The sequence below is a fragment of the Palaemon carinicauda genome, chromosome 6 (genome assembly GCF_036898095.1).
Source record: "Palaemon carinicauda isolate YSFRI2023 chromosome 6, ASM3689809v2, whole genome shotgun sequence".
NCBI classification, from domain to species: domain Eukaryota; kingdom Metazoa; phylum Arthropoda; class Malacostraca; order Decapoda; family Palaemonidae; genus Palaemon; species Palaemon carinicauda.
The window spans coordinates 26625175-26641521 of NC_090730.1; the positions used below are offsets into that span (position 1 = coordinate 26625175).

The 16347-nt window shown below is 32.9% G+C and overlaps 1 protein-coding gene across 1 annotated transcript; it reads right to left on the reverse strand.

Annotated features, from left to right (window-relative positions):
* Positions 1–10758: 10758 nt before the first annotated feature.
* On the reverse strand, positions 10759–13903 carry LOC137642921 (uncharacterized). Its single transcript, XM_068375786.1, has 3 exons — positions 13805–13903; positions 11863–12039; positions 10759–11613 (listed from the first exon to the last, which is right to left on the reverse strand). The coding sequence occupies exons 1-3, from the start codon at positions 13901–13903 to the stop codon at positions 10759–10761; spliced, it is 1131 nt and encodes a 376-aa protein (XP_068231887.1).
* Positions 13904–16347: the final 2444 nt, after the last annotated feature.

Below are 16347 nucleotides of genomic sequence, written 5' to 3' on the forward strand. Positions count from 1 at the left end.
TTGAAATAGACGAAAGGGAGCGCTTTTATTGAAAAAATACACACACACACACACATACACACACACACACACACACACACACACACATATATATATATATATATATATATATATATATATATATATATATATATATATATATATATATATAGTATCTGTGTATAAAACATTATTCATAATACGTTAGCACTTACACGCACACACACATATATGTATATATATATATATATATATATATATATATATATATATATATATATATATATATATACATATATATATATATATATATATATATATATATATATATATATATATATATATATGTGGGTGTGTGTGTGTATGCATATACAATATAGATATGTATGTATATGTATATATATATATATATATATATATATATATATATATATATATATATATATATATATATAATTATATATAAAACTCGGTACCAATTAGGTCTCCAGGCCTCTTAACGGTGAAATGTTACTGGCACAATTTTTTCTTCAACTTGTATATGAGTTCAGTTTTAATTTTTGCTGATGCAGCATGATACACGTGTAATATGTTTTTCATCTCATTCTTCATATTCAACCAACTGTGTATGAAAATTAATATAGAAAACTTGCTATCTATAAAATCCACAGAGCGTATCTTTTACAACTAATACTGATTTTTCATATTTTATTTCAAATTTTTGAAGGATTGCAGAGGGAAAGAGAGAATAATTATATGAAGAAGTATTGCTAGTTATTTCTAAAGGTAAAAGAAAATTTATATTCTGATGTGCTTTATTTTCAACATCTTTTCTCCAACAATAATGTTCCAAACAGATCTTAAATCAATCAGGTAATTTTAAAAGTTGGCTTTAACAAAAGACGCCATAATCCACATACAATTTTGATACTCTAAAACTACCCTTAGAAAATATACCCCCTTCCTGAGAAGGAGGTTTTACTGGGAGGTGCAGATAAACATCTTTATGCACAGTGTAACACACGGGTGTTTTGCCGTTGATAAACCCTTTACAAGAAGGGCGTGCAGCCGAGAGGTCAGGAGGCCGCGCCCTCGCATTAACGCCGTCAGGAATTCTTTTTTAAACTTTCACTGGATCAACTGACTGCAGGTTGAACCCGAAAATGGTTTTTTATTCACTTCTTTATCAGACACTCCTCTTAGAATGTATTTTACAGGATGTGTGCTGGAGGAAAACCTCGCTTAAAGTGCATGATGGATGTCAAGTATTAAAAAATAAAGATTTATTTTTTTCTTTTAAGTTATGCAAAAAAATATCTTAGAATTCTCAGTATATATATATATATATATATATATATATATATATATATATATATATATATATATATGTATATATATATATATACATATATATATATATATATATATATATATATACAGTATATGTGTGTTCATATATATATATAAATATGTGTACAGTATATATGCATATATATATATATATATATATATATATATATATATATATATATATATATATATATATATATATATATATATATATATATATATATATATATTGTGGGGGCATTTTAAGAGGTAAATTTGTTGAACATGTGATCAGAGAATGTGGCTATGTGTATTTAATTCCAGTCTAGCTTGAAATACATACCCTTAACACGATCATATAAGCAGGATACTACAAACGCCCCATAAAGTAGATACACTACTATTATTATGACTATAAACTTATATGAAAAAATCTTCCGTATGTTTTTTTACTTACGAGATAAATTCTTATAAAGATACTAGTGTTTGAGACACGATTCTGTCAACGTTGACAAACTGTTGCATAACGATGACATGCCTGTGTTTTTGCAGTTTGCGTCTGAATGATATTGCCTGCATCCGTGTCTGTATCTATATTCTATGCTAAATCCAAAGATCGGCAAAATTCAGTAAGCAAAAGGAGGGTCGAAGACATCCTAAAATAGTGATGTTTCTATCTAGGCGACCTTTTAAAATATTACAACCCAACTAAAACCGTAATGTTTATAAATTTATTTATACAGATATTATTTAGTTTTCATAAAATTATCAAAAGAAGGATAAACTTATATGGACACTTAAGGTATCTTCTATGATAGAACAGCCATCATTGCCGTTGATCCTGCTATCAATGTGGATGTCATGAGATTCAGGTAATAAAAGTTTGTGGCAGGCATAACAACTTTTATTTGTGTTCAATCTACCGGAATCCAGACATGGATGATTCTATCTTTGATTGTCTTCTTACCATTATGGCTAAGATACAAGAAGATGATAGAAAGGCTTCGTTTGTCTTTGTTGGTGATTTTAATGCTCACCATAGGGAGTGGTTGAGTTCTATCTCTCCTACCGATCGCCATGGCTTAAGAGCTTTAGACTTTGCCTCAGAATCAGGCTGTGAGCAAATCATAAATGAAGCTACTCACAGGTCTGGTAATTGCTTGGACCTCGTATACACTGACTCCCCTGGCGTTATAACTAGTAAGGTTGGTTCTCCAGTCGGGACTTCTGATCATGCCTTGATTTCATTATTAGTGAAGACTGAGCAGCCTGTCCCTGATATATCATATTCTTGTAAAATTTATATGAAATCCCAAGCAGACTGGAATGGGATTTTGCATGATCTTTTGTGCTTGAATTGGTCACAATTATATAATAGTGTAGATCCTGTTGTCCCTTTGAATGAGAATCTAGTCAACATAATTGATAGGCGTATCCCTTCTCGTGTGCTAAGGTACCGAATGAAGGACAAACCGTGGTTCAATGATGATTGTAGACGTGCTTATTTGGAGAAGCAGGAGGCCTATCACCTTTGGAAGGGTAACAGATCAGATTTGACCTGGAACAACTATACTCAGCTTCGAGCTTTTGCTCAGAGAGTTTATGCTTCAACTGAAAAGGAGTACAATTTAATCATAAAAGAAACCCTCTCTGGTACAACTCAGGAACGTAAATGGTGGTCTACCCTTAAATCTGCACTCTTTGGTGTAGATGCAACAGTTCCTCCTTTACTTAAACCAGATGGCTCAGTCACTCACTGTCCAAAGGAAAAGGCAACCCTTTTGGCTGATGTTTTTGACAGTAAACAGAGTAATGAAAAACTTGAACTTCCTCATTCCTGTTTTCCTGAGGCTAAACTAACTAGTTTAGCTTTTCGATCTCGTGAGATTAAAGCTCTGTTGATGGACCTTGATGCTTATGGAGGTGTAGACCCTAATGGTATTTTTCCTTTGTTTTTTATAAAGACAGCAGATTTCTTAGCTCCAAAGTTATCTGTTATTTTACGCAAGTTAGCAAGAAGAGGAGCTTTTAGCACTTGTTGGAGAATTGGTAATGTTACTCCTCTATGTAAATGTGTTTGTGGTAGCTCAAGTCCCACTGATTACCGCCCAATTTCCATAACTCCAATTATCTAAAGTTTTTGAACGTCTTCTGGCAAAACGTCTTAATAGGTTTGCTGAAGGTAATCATCTATTCCCTAGTTTGCAATTTGGTTTTCGTAAAGGCCTTGGAGCATGTGATGCCCTTCTTACAATCTCCAATGCAGTGCAGAAATCCCTTGATTGTGGTCGGGAAGTTCGTATGATTGGCCTTGATTTTAGTGCTGCCTTTGACCGTGTTAATCATGAGGCCCTTGTTTTCAAACTGAAACAGTTGGGAGTGGGTGGGTCGTTTCTTAGCATTATTATTGATTTTTTAAGTAGTAGATCTCAAAGAGTTGTTGTTGATGGGCACCATAGTGAGTATAGGAATGTGATATCCGGTGTTCCACAGGGTAGTGTTCTTGGCCCATTACTTTTCATACTATATACACATGACATGTGGTTTGGCCTAGAAAATAAGCTTGTTGCATATGCAGATGATGCTACTCTCTTTGCATCAATTCCATCCCCTGAATGTAGATCTGGGGTTGGTGAATCCCTTAATAGAGATTTAGCTAAAATTAGTGCATGGTGCAAATTATGGGGTATGAAGTTGAATCCTAACAAAACTCAAAGTATGATTGTAAGTAGGTCAAGGACGGTGGCTCCTCAACATCCGGATCTCAGTATTGATAATGTTTCTTTAAATTTGTATGACTCTTTCAAAATTTTAGGCGTGATTCTTGACAGCAAATTTACTTTTGAGAAACATATAAGGTCTGTGTCTTCTTCAATTGCACAAAAAATTGGCTTATTGAGAAAGTCTTTTAAGATATTCGGTGATCAATCTATTCTGAAGAAGTGTTTTAATTCTTTTATTCTACCTTGTTTTGAGTATTGTTCTCCTGTCTGGTCTTCAGCTGCTGATTCTCATCTTAATTTGTTGGACAGAAACTTACGGTCTATTAAATTTCTTATTCCTGATCTAGATATTAATCTCTGGCACCGTCGATCAATTAGTTCATTATGCATGTTGCATAAGATTTTTCATAACTCTGACCATCCTTTACATTCAGATCTCCCTGGACAATTCTATCCTGTTCGTAATACTAGGCAGGCAGTTAATTCTAATAGCCAGGCCTTCTCCATCATAAGACTCAATATCGCAGTACTCTAGAAGTTTTATTCCAGCTGTTACCAAGTTGTGGAATGATCTTCCTAATCGGGTTGTTGAATCAGTAGAACTTCAAAAGTTCAAAGTTGGAGCAAATGCTTTTTTGTTGACCAGACGGACATGAGTCTTTTTATAGTTTATATAAGACATTTTTGTTGTTGACGTTGTTAATAGTTTATATATGATATATCTCTTTTGACATTACTTTTTTTAGAATGATTTATTGTTAATTTGTTCTCTTCAGTTATTTATTTCCTTATTTCCTTTCCTCACTGGGCTATTTTTCCCTATTGGAGCCCCTGGGCTTATAGCATCTTGCTTTTCCAATTAGGGTTGTAGCTTGGATAGTAATAATAATAATAATAATAATAATCCTGTAAATGGGAACGGCAAAACAGAACCAGTATTCCATTTGGAAGGGAGACAACGATTAAGGATGGGGGGGGGGGGGGGTTGCTAAATTGCAGTAGTAGGTAAATTGGGATGGGGGAAGTCCAGTTTACTCACTTTACTGCTGAATAGGGGAACTTATCTAATTTCATTAGCCATATTAAGAAGGTAAGAAAAAAATGAGGTATAGCATATGAGAAAAATTGTGATTGATAATAACTGTAAGACAAGAGTTGGTAAGCTAGAAAAAGTGTGTAATCTAGACATTTGAAGAGGGTGTTAAAATTATCTAGAATTGGATTAAAATAGGTGATCAGCTAAATTCCTTCGTTAAACTGTTTATATAAACTTTTTCATTTTTGTACACATATGTAAAGTTTGACATCTCCTGGAAGAAATCAAATTAGAAGGGATTCCATGACAAAGTGGTGGAAAGTCATTTGAAAAAAAAATATAAGAAATTAATATAAGAAAACTTGGAAGAATCAATTCCACGATGTACAAAAGAACATTGATTTTGAAATCGAAGAAGTAATGTATTGAGTATAGCACTGTGTAAGGTGTCGGAATGTAAATTATCAGAGTTATCATGAAAGCCAGTATCGAATCAATAATTAGGTTATTAAATAGTTAATCGAATATCCGATATTTGAAAATCAATAATGACCATATACCATTTGATAGAAGTTATGAAAATATGCAAATTGATCTTAAAAATTAGTATCATTACCAGGAAAAACACTATGTTCGAAAATCAGAATAATTTTAGTAAAGTAATATACAGCAAATGAATCATGAAAAGCATTCATTCAATTTATACTCCAGCCTGTGAGTGATCATCTGACTCACTAATTTTTTTATGGGTTTAAAAATGTACATCTTATTTTTTCGTAAAACCTTATATCCTTATGTTTTACTTCTACTCTTTTATCATAGCTTAGTTTCTATGATTTTATACAGCAATCTTTCTTTCACTGTGGAAGTCTATGCTATTCTTAGATATTCATCTTTCATTATTCTTTTATGTAGACTTTGCTTCATTAATTAAAGGTTTTCCTAGTCAACTGAAATTCAGATTTTGTTGATTTGATCACCATATAGCTATTTATTAAATATAGAATTATGCATATATGTCTGATGTTTACATCCAATTATCAATGTTATTCAACTCCATACTTACTTTCTTTTGCTTTAATATATTCGTTCAGTCATAACAATTTCTTCTAAAAGGTTTTACTTCAGATATCTTTGTACAGGACCTCTCTCTCTCTCTCTCTCTCTCTCTCTCTCTCTCTCTCTCTCTCTCTCTCTCTCTCTCTCTCTCTCTCTCTCTCTCTCTCTGTATATTTTGTGTTGGGATTAATTTCTTCTATTATTTAATGAATTATCTTTGAATTCTGGCCAAAACACCGACGTTACGATCATGCCCAAAGGTACTGAAACAGTTGAGCTCCGAACTGCGACTAGTTTTAGTTTATCATTAGTATCTTCATACATTGATTTATGACACCAAGTTTTTGTTAGAGTTCAAGCTGTAGGGCACAATAATACAAGGGCTGGTCACTCGTGGAGAACTGAAAGGAATTGAAGTCCTTGGGGGTACGTTTTTATTTGGTTGATTCAGATAAATATAGAGAATTTTTTTATATATATAAAATATTGAATGCTAGAAATAGTAATAACAATGATATACCGGCTTCGCTATTATCTCAATACTTACATCAAGGGACAACAATGAAAATAACAATGACAAATATAAAATAGACACAGTGAGTATTTCTATCATTATCATCAATATCATTACTAGCTGAGCTACAACCTTAGTTGGAAAAGCAAGATGCTATAATCCCAAACGCCTCGACAGAAAAAAAAATAGTCTAGTGAGGAAAGGAAATGATGAAATAAATAAACTACAAGAGAAACAATGAACAATTAAAATAAGATATTTTAAGAACAGTAACAATATTAAAATAAGACATTTTAAGAACAGTAACAATATTAAAATAAGGCATTTTAAGAACAGTAACAATATTAAAATAAATCTTTCATATAAAAACTATAAAAACTTTAAAATAAAAACAAACGGAAGAGAAATAATATAGGAACGTGTATAATTTTTAACAATTCGATAAACCTGACAGCACCGTGAACTTGAAGCAGTAAAAGAATGATCATCAGAGTTCCCTCATTTAAAAACGTTGGACATATATAAACTAAAAAAAAAAAAAAAGAATTACAAAAAACAAGAGGAAGAGAAATAAAATAGAAGAGTGTGCCATTTTAAATAATTCCACAAACCTGATAGCAACATGAACTTGAAACAGTCGAATAATAGTTATTTGTGCTCCACCATTTAAAAAACTATGGACATATAAAAAAAAAAAAAAAAAAAAAAAAAAAAAAACAAGAGGTAGGAGGAATAAGATAAAATAATGTGCAGTTTGGAATAATACCACAAACCTGATAGCATCGTGAACTTGAAATAGTCAAAGAATGATTATCAGTCTATCGCCTTTTAAAACTATGGACATATATAAACTATAAAAACCTAAAAATGAAAAAACAAGAAGAAGAGAACTAGAATAGAAAAGTGTGCAATTTGAAATAATTCCGCAAACCTGATAGCACCATGAACTTAAAACAGTCAAAGAATGATTATTAGTGCTTCGCCTTTTAGATATATAAACTAAAAAAAAAAATAAAATAAAATAAAAAGAACAAGAGGAAGAGAAATATAATAGAATAGTGTGCAATTTTGAACAATTCCACAAACCTGATAGCACCGTGAACTTCCAACAGTCAAAGAATGATTATCTGTGTTTCGCCTTTTAAAAACCATGAACATATATAAGCTATAAAAACTTGAAAAAAGGAGGAAGAGAAATAAAACAGAATAATGTGCAATTTTGAATAATTCCACAAACCTGATAGTAGCATGAACTTGAAACAGTCAAAAAAGGATTATCAGCGTTTCGCTATGGAAAGTCTAGCGCAGTCAACGCAAACCACTAAATGCACCATTACCTTCGTTATTGAAGCAGTTATGGCCATCACCGAGCCACCGTGAACCGGTAAAATAATACGCATATCCGAAAATAGTGCGACATTCGAGTCTTTTACAAGGAAACTTTCGCGTCAATGGTTTAAAGTAGCTCAAGGTTATTATTATATTGCTGAGTAATTACCGCCTTTTAAACACAAGGATAAATATTTGAATTATTCATTTGTTTCGACGTTCTAACATTTTTATGTAAATCGGGTTAGTTTGTAATAATAATAATAATAATAATAATAATAATAATAATAATAATAATAATAATAATAGTAGTAGTAGTGATGGTAATAATTAAACTAAAACGATCATTACAGCACAGGAAGAGGCCAAAATAAAATAGAAAACTGGTGAGAGACAAATGTTGAAAAAACACTTTTAGAACGTGTATAATAATAATAATAATAATAATAATAATAATAATAATAATAATAATAATAATAATAATAATAATAATAATAATAATAATAATAACAGTGACGACTTATGCTGTACTCTGCGAATTGCAAACAAAAGAATTTTTTTTTTTTTTTTTTTGCTTCCAAATACTGGATCGATGGCGAACACGGAATGATATTGCATTGCAAACCATTGCAAAACATCTATGATGCCTAAAAGGAACAAGAGAGAGGTGTCTCATGGCATCTCAAGATAGTATCTGTTTAGCTTGAACTTCTTCATTATTTGACTTTGTATTGCAGACGATTGCTAATAATTCACAAACCTGGGAAAGAGGTACAAGAATATTTTGTCTAACCAATGTATTACAATCAAAATACTGACCAATTAAAAGAAAGGTTTTAGATGTGATTTAGACAGATCTATTTTTAGGAATTAAATTGATTTTATAATTATTCATTTACCCATTTGATTAAAGGCAGCAATGTGATGTCTGCGCTTATGCCAAGATTTAATACTAATATTTGCGTAATTACACAGAATGAAAATATACATATGTATACAGAAATATAAAGATAAAAGACTTAGTTTCACTTTGCATCACGTCCATCCTCTAAAAAACATTACGCTGCAATATTCTATAAACATCCTCGTGCAAAATCATTTTTTTATTCGTTTCCTCACTACCTGTAATTAACTTAGTATCATATGAAATTATCAGCCACATCCCACTCGATTTACTACACCTTTATGACCCTATAAAGTTCTACATCTATTGTATTATATCTGAATTGTTTCTCTCTTACTTACAAGATCTGCTTCACCAACACCACAAAAATTGCAACGCGGGGCTATCACCTCGCACCCAACAATGATTCCATGTATCCTTCAAACACAGAATGAAAGATTATGTTGATTTTTAATGCCCTTGGTTTACTTTATACAGCATTGACCCTCTTTATGATTTGATGGTTTCTTTACTTATCTATGCAGCAGCTTAGCTCTGAGCTGCGGTATCGCTCTCTCATCCGTAAAAGTGCAGGGTCCTATCACTCAGATAGATTCAAAGTTGTGTCCTCAGGGTCGTCATCGAAATCTTTATTCCGCTGGTCCTCGGAGCGGTGTCATTCATCATGACACTAATCTTTAATCTTGCTGTGTTTTATGCATGCAACAGAGTTGCTTATCTACATCGATTTAGGGCGTCCTTTCCATTCTACTTCTAATAGCGTTATTATTTCTTTTTTATGATCTTTGTTATATGTAGTTCACATTGAATGTGAATGCACATGTAGCGCATAACAACCCACAAAAACCTTTTGATCTCGTATCAAATTGTATTATATATTTAAGTGCATCTTCCAGGGTCAAGATTCAAACATGTGTCTCTTGGGTTTGCTACTAGGATGATAGATACTCAGTCAGCCATCGTATGTCTGTGTTTAATAACAAAGCATTGGATTTAACCTATCTTTTCAAGGTGTTTTGTTTAAGGAAGACTTGTACTGTGAACGCACAAACTTATGATAATGCCTAAAAGTCATTAGTACTAACTGCACTCTGAATGTTTTCTGTCAGTATCAGATATTATATATGCTGTACTATTTAGCCGTTTAAAAAGAAAGAAATCTTCCTGTACATATATATATAGTATGGCAACACAATAGAATATAATTAGATATCTAATATAAAACAGAGAATGGATTTGATTACATAATTACAAAATGCTTGAAATTAAAACTTGTTTCCCTAATTTCTTATTATTGACTCGAAATATGTCCTCTTTTGGTGACATTTCTCCAATTACCTCTAGTACGTTTACTATATGTTTTTTTAACCACATGTTCTCCCGATCTAGTAATTACTTATTGGAAAAACTCTAATTAATTTATTAATATATTCTTTTCTTTTTCTTTATTAACTAATGAGGCTTGCACTGTAATTTCTTTAGACACCAGCAAAGTTTCTTTACCAAATAGTTCAGCCTTATCTATAATACAATTTTTGGTGCTATTATAGTATGCTATCTACCGTCGAATTTCTACTATAGTATGGTATCTACCACAAAGTATGTTATCTACCGTCAGTGTTAATCCTCCTGTTTGATGAGGATTATCAAACAGATTACTTACCACCAGTATGTATCCTCATTGGACTTTAATGATAGTTTAATAATATTTATTGGCAGGACAACATGGGTGCATAATTATAAGCAGTTTGTAGGGAAACTTTTATTACAAATTATTCAAAGCTCATCATACAACAATGTTACAAGTTATTCAAATGAAAAATCAAATATTACAAAACTGAACGAAAATAATCAATGAAAAAAATTCAATCAAAAATTTATTCTATTACTGCCTGTAAACATATCTTATATCATTCAAGAAAGCAGGAAATCCATCGTCGTCTTTCCTCAGAACTTTCCAACAATAATGATCTAAATGGGATTGTAAATGCTGATGAGGTACTCCTCTCTTCTTTTTCAGTATGTCAATCTTAGCATCCAGCCATGATCGCTCAATAGACTGAGTATGTGCTCCTGAATTTGGGTCCACATAATTCTGCTGATGGTTCACGGTTTTGTGCTCATACCCGAGATTCCTTAAGCACATGTATGCTGGCCATTCATCGGAATGGATTACAGATCCAAATTGGCACTCACGTTCTATGATAGGGATCAACGTTTCCTTATCTCTTCTTTCAACGTAAAAGTACCTGCAATCAAGTCCCCTTTTCAATCCAAAAACCCAAGGTCCATCGATGCGAGCGCCATGGTTCTTCTTATTAACAGGTTCAGCATCCGAATCTTCAGAGTTCGGGGGATGGTCGCCAGCCAACAATCGATCACGGTTATACTTACGACGACCAGCAAATCGAGCCTCATCAATCTGTATGGGGTTTTCCTCAGTGCCAACCATTTTGCCTCTAGTTTGACATGAAACCATCACACTGCACACTTCCCGACACATATTAAACCAATCAGTGACTGTATTAGGTGATTTCCCAGTTAATTGTCTGGTCGTGTTAATTGGGGTGTCGTAAACAAAATAATAAACCAATTCCAAAGTTTCACATAAACTCAGTCTGCTGTTTATCTTTCCATTCAAATCACTATAGTAAAAAAACTTTTTTCCTTTCCAAACCGAACGGGTGGTAGATAGCAAAATCGGCGGTAGATAGCATACTATAATAGCACCCAATTTTTCCTATTCCCATTCACCTTGGAAGTCTGCTATTTTCTACGTTTTTTTATTCCTTCAATTGAAACTCAAAATTTATGTCTCCATCAAGGGTTATGAAAGTATTTCATTCTTGTTTATTGAGATCATTTCATTAACATCAAAATCAGCTTTCTCTCTCTTGTTTTGTCTTTTTTACTTACACCTAAAATCCACAGTCTTCAATCAACTATTTATATCGTTCTTATTCATTATTCAATACTTCCTTTCACTAACATTCTTCTGCAAGTTGATTTCATTCCTTTTCATTGTGCCTCGAACGTTGAGGCCTCTGCCACGGCCTATTGTCCGGTACCGCAATTGACATTCCAAGGCAAAGAGGTCGTTTTCCATTTCCTGTTCGAAGTCATTGCAGTCATTAGTTGAACCATTCCCCGCGAAGGTGATTGAACGCTAGAAATCTCTCAATAAATGTCATTTTCGGCTTTTTTCACAGCTGCTACTGACTTTCTCTAGACAAATGGTTATTTGATTAACTGAAAATACCTGTCTTTGAAACTTCCAAAGTCTCTACCACCATTAAAAAAAAACTGCAAATCAACAATAAATTCATGCAGATGTCTTTTCTATGAACACATTGATCAAATAGACATGTTAGATGTTAACAAAAATTTACAATAATTAGTTCAAATGTACATCTTTGTTGAACAAAATCCTATATATATATATATATATATATATATATATATATATATATATATATATATATATATATATATATTTTATATATATATATATATATATATATATATATATATATATAATTTTGCACATTTATTCATGTTTTCATATACATTCATATAAGCCATTTATCTCTTAATATCGGATTCTCTTTGTCTCGGGATCAAAGACCCAAGGAGAAATCTACTTTATGATGATAGTTTCTGCTAGGCCAGGGAATCGAACCCGGCCTCAAGAAACTGAGGTTCGAGTGACTTACCAGCTAGGGGTGGTAAATCACTGTTGACTAAAGAAAGCCTACTGATTTTTAGATAATCATAAAAGAATTAAAACAAAGATTAACAACAATAATAATCAGATACAAAAATAAGTAATGTAAAAGAGAGAAAATAATAATTAAATGAAAATGGGTTTTGATGTCACAAATTAAGTTTGTGAAAAAGGGGAGCATTATACTCAATGCAGACCAAAATAGCTGATATGGGAGGGCACCTGATTTTAAACAGATTCCCTGACAGGTCCCACATCTCCACAGATCACCAGCTTGCCTTCTTTCTCCAACCCTTCTTAGCCTGTGTCTCTGTCTTTCTTTCTGTCTTTTTCTAAATAAATTAGTGTATATCCGAAATTGTATCTGAAATTATTATAACTTTTGTTCCATGCTACCATTGAGGTAAAATTCAAGGCATTTGTTCTGTATAAAGGTTTTCCTTTATTCTAACCATGGTATATCATCAATGGCATTCCCAATCACATTTGCCAGATTTTGCCGCTACACATACAATGTGACAGCCCACTATCATAAATTAGGAAAAGGAGGGGTTCTCACAAGTAAAGCTAGTGTGTGATGATCTGTAGGGGGGAAGAGACAGGTTGGAGTGCTCTGGGCATAGAGGCCCGAGGACGGTGAGCAAGCTAAGAGAATTAGCAGTGAAGTAGGCAAAAGCCGAAGATGATGTGAAGGGATGCAATACAAAAATAAAAGAAACAGGGTCTATGATGAAAATTAAAAAGATATCCACGTGAATGGTTGGCTTGAGTTACTTAGGGGGGTGAGGAGATGGATGATAGGGAGCGAGTTGGAAGGGAACTGGGAAGGCACAACCGAGGTGACACCAATCATCATCATATTTTATTGCATCAACATTTTATCCACTGCATGGCAGCGTGATTACATTCTTAGAGGTCCAAATCAGTACAGATTGGCCTCTGTTCACACCCATTGTCTGGCATGAATGACCACAGGGACACTCAGCAGATGGAGTAAGACTCCACTTATGAAAAGCATAACAATAAGTGGAAGGAAATTGCGATAATGATAGTTAAAAAAAATAGTCGGTTATAAAAACAGTCATATGAATATATGGACGAGCAAGTGTTAGGAGAGATAGGCAGAGAGAATTGGTGATGAATTGGAGAAGGATATTAAGAGAGAGTAAGAGAGTAAGGGAGACGGGTTGGAGAGTAGACCGGTTACTTGTAGAGACGTGGCACCAGTGGAAGAATCCATTTCAAACCAAGTGCTCTCGGTCCTTTTTCGCTGTGTTGAGTATAGTAGGCAAGCAGGCTCGTTCATTTTCACGAAAATTTAGCTCAACAAGATTACTGAGTAACATATTTCGACTCTCATAGAAGGATTAGCATTTGAATGAGGTAGAAATTGAGGAGACCAAAATGATATGATAAAGATATGAAAGAGTGTAGGGCAACCATAATGAGACGCGCTGGGTAGATTGTAAGTTAATTAAGTTCTCACGAATAGTTATCCGTAATCGAAAATGCACAAAATCTTTCCTTGAACAACGATTTAAGCAAAAAAAAAAAAAAAAAGTTATGCAAAGTTATAAAGACAAGGATTATTAATTGTCAAAAAAAAAATAAAAAACGGAAATGATTATTAATGGTTAGATAGAAGCAAATATTAAAACGCTAAGACTCAAGCTTAAGAAATTAAGAATAAAATAGATACCGAACAAAGCCAAATATATTCAGAAACCAACCATTATCAATGGATATTTCTTGGCATAAAAATGCAATTAGACTTAATAAATTACTATCAGCGATCAGCACAAAGCAACAAAGATACATAATTAGTATCCCCCTGTCAGCAAAAGATGCTGGACCAAAAAAAAAAAAAAAAAAAAAAAAAAAAAAAAAAAAAAAAAAAAAAAAAACATAAAAATGCAACAAAGACACTAAAATATTCACCCTCTACTGCTTCTCATGACCCTGGAGGCTTTCCGTAACTTGAACGAGAACCTCGCAAAACAGGATTTCATCCAACTTGCTTCTGCGGATGTCTCCGAGGGATGTGACCCCTTGGGCGAGTGTTACTGGTCAGATGTCGATTATAGATTATCTGTACAAATCAAGAAACCTTGAAATGTTGTCGGTCGCCTCATAACACCCGGATAACATCCGCCCAGGATACATCAACGAACTGAGACGCATTATTATCATGACGAAAGGGATGGGAAGGTGTGTCTTATCTGCCGGGTATCTGGGGCAGCGATCTAACACTGCTCTCTGGTTGAGCTAAAAACAGCCATTAGTCGGCTTCGGTGACCAGTACTAAGGAAGATTGAGTGTGATATGTGATTAATATTATAGTTGTAAATTATAGGTGTTTTCTTTGTTAATTCAATTACAGACGAGTTTTTTATGCATATTTTTTTTCTGATTTCTTTGTCTCCTTCATTTTGTTCCTTTTGGCATTCTCTTTATTTTTACTTTGTACTTCAAGGATTATTTTGTTTAATGCAAAGGTTGTGTCCGACGGATAATATTTTAGACTTATAGTTTTTTCTTATCAAATGAAAATAAGGATACAATGCAAAAGCTTATTGGACATCATATACAAAAATATTCAAATTATTTATCCAAATGAAAAATTTGCATCTGTTATAATGCTGGAAAAAACTGAATTGGCAACATAAACAAAATATGTGAGAATATCACAGAATATCACAAGACTCCATAATGAACAAAGCAAGAATAGAAGACTTCTGGATAGAAAGTTAAAATAATATATGAACGTTAGCGAACCAAATTACATGCAACCAAATTTAGAAATATTAGCCAAAATTACGTATTAGATTGAATGTACGAAACTTCATTCAAAAATGATCTATCAGTGATGTTTTTCTTCCAAAAAATATTGAGCCCTTTTTCAGAGAGCTCAAGTTATCAAACGAGAATTATTTTCAGTTTCTTGTAGTATAATTTGCGGAAAATTAAGTTGAACTGTAGTTAGGAAATTTTTTACTAGCGTAATTTTACTTATATACTTGAATCTGATTTTTCTGAACATAGTAGTCTATTGTTTGAACTACTGTCTCCTTGTACCTGAAGACATTAAAATTATTTCAGTAAACGTTACTAAATTAAAATTCTTGGTTACCTGAAGCTGCTGCTTCTGCATAATAGTGTCGTGAAGCTACCCAAGTCAACTGCGAACACTTTTTTCAAAAATAACTAAAAGAAAAAAACTAAATTACGCTTAGATTTTAGCCGGATGGTGGTCTAAATATAATTCTAAACAATGGAAAAAATAAGTTGGTTATTGTTTATTACTATAATGCTATACATGATATTAGATTATTTGATGTTACATGTTTTCTATCGTTGATATTGCTTCTTCATGGACGTAAAAGTAGTATTTCCCTCGCAGCTAAAATAAATTTGAGTGTCTGCTCAATATATTTCCAGATTCATCAAGCCACTTATTATCTTTTTTTTTATTATTATCTAATTCGCCAGTTGCCAAAAATACGTTTGCTTAATTGAAGGGCACACCAAATTCCAAACTCTTCCTGTTAGTTTGTGGTTTGTACTTGTATTTTAATCACAGGCTCGCCCTAAGCAATTGCATACAAGGTTAAATGAAAACTTAGAGGAACAACAACAGAATTACTGCTTAAAGTTCTCCTGATATGATTAACCAAATCATATTCACAGCTGTTAGCCTCCACACCGAGGATTTTATTTGAATTGATTTATCAAGAGATATTTTTCAACGTC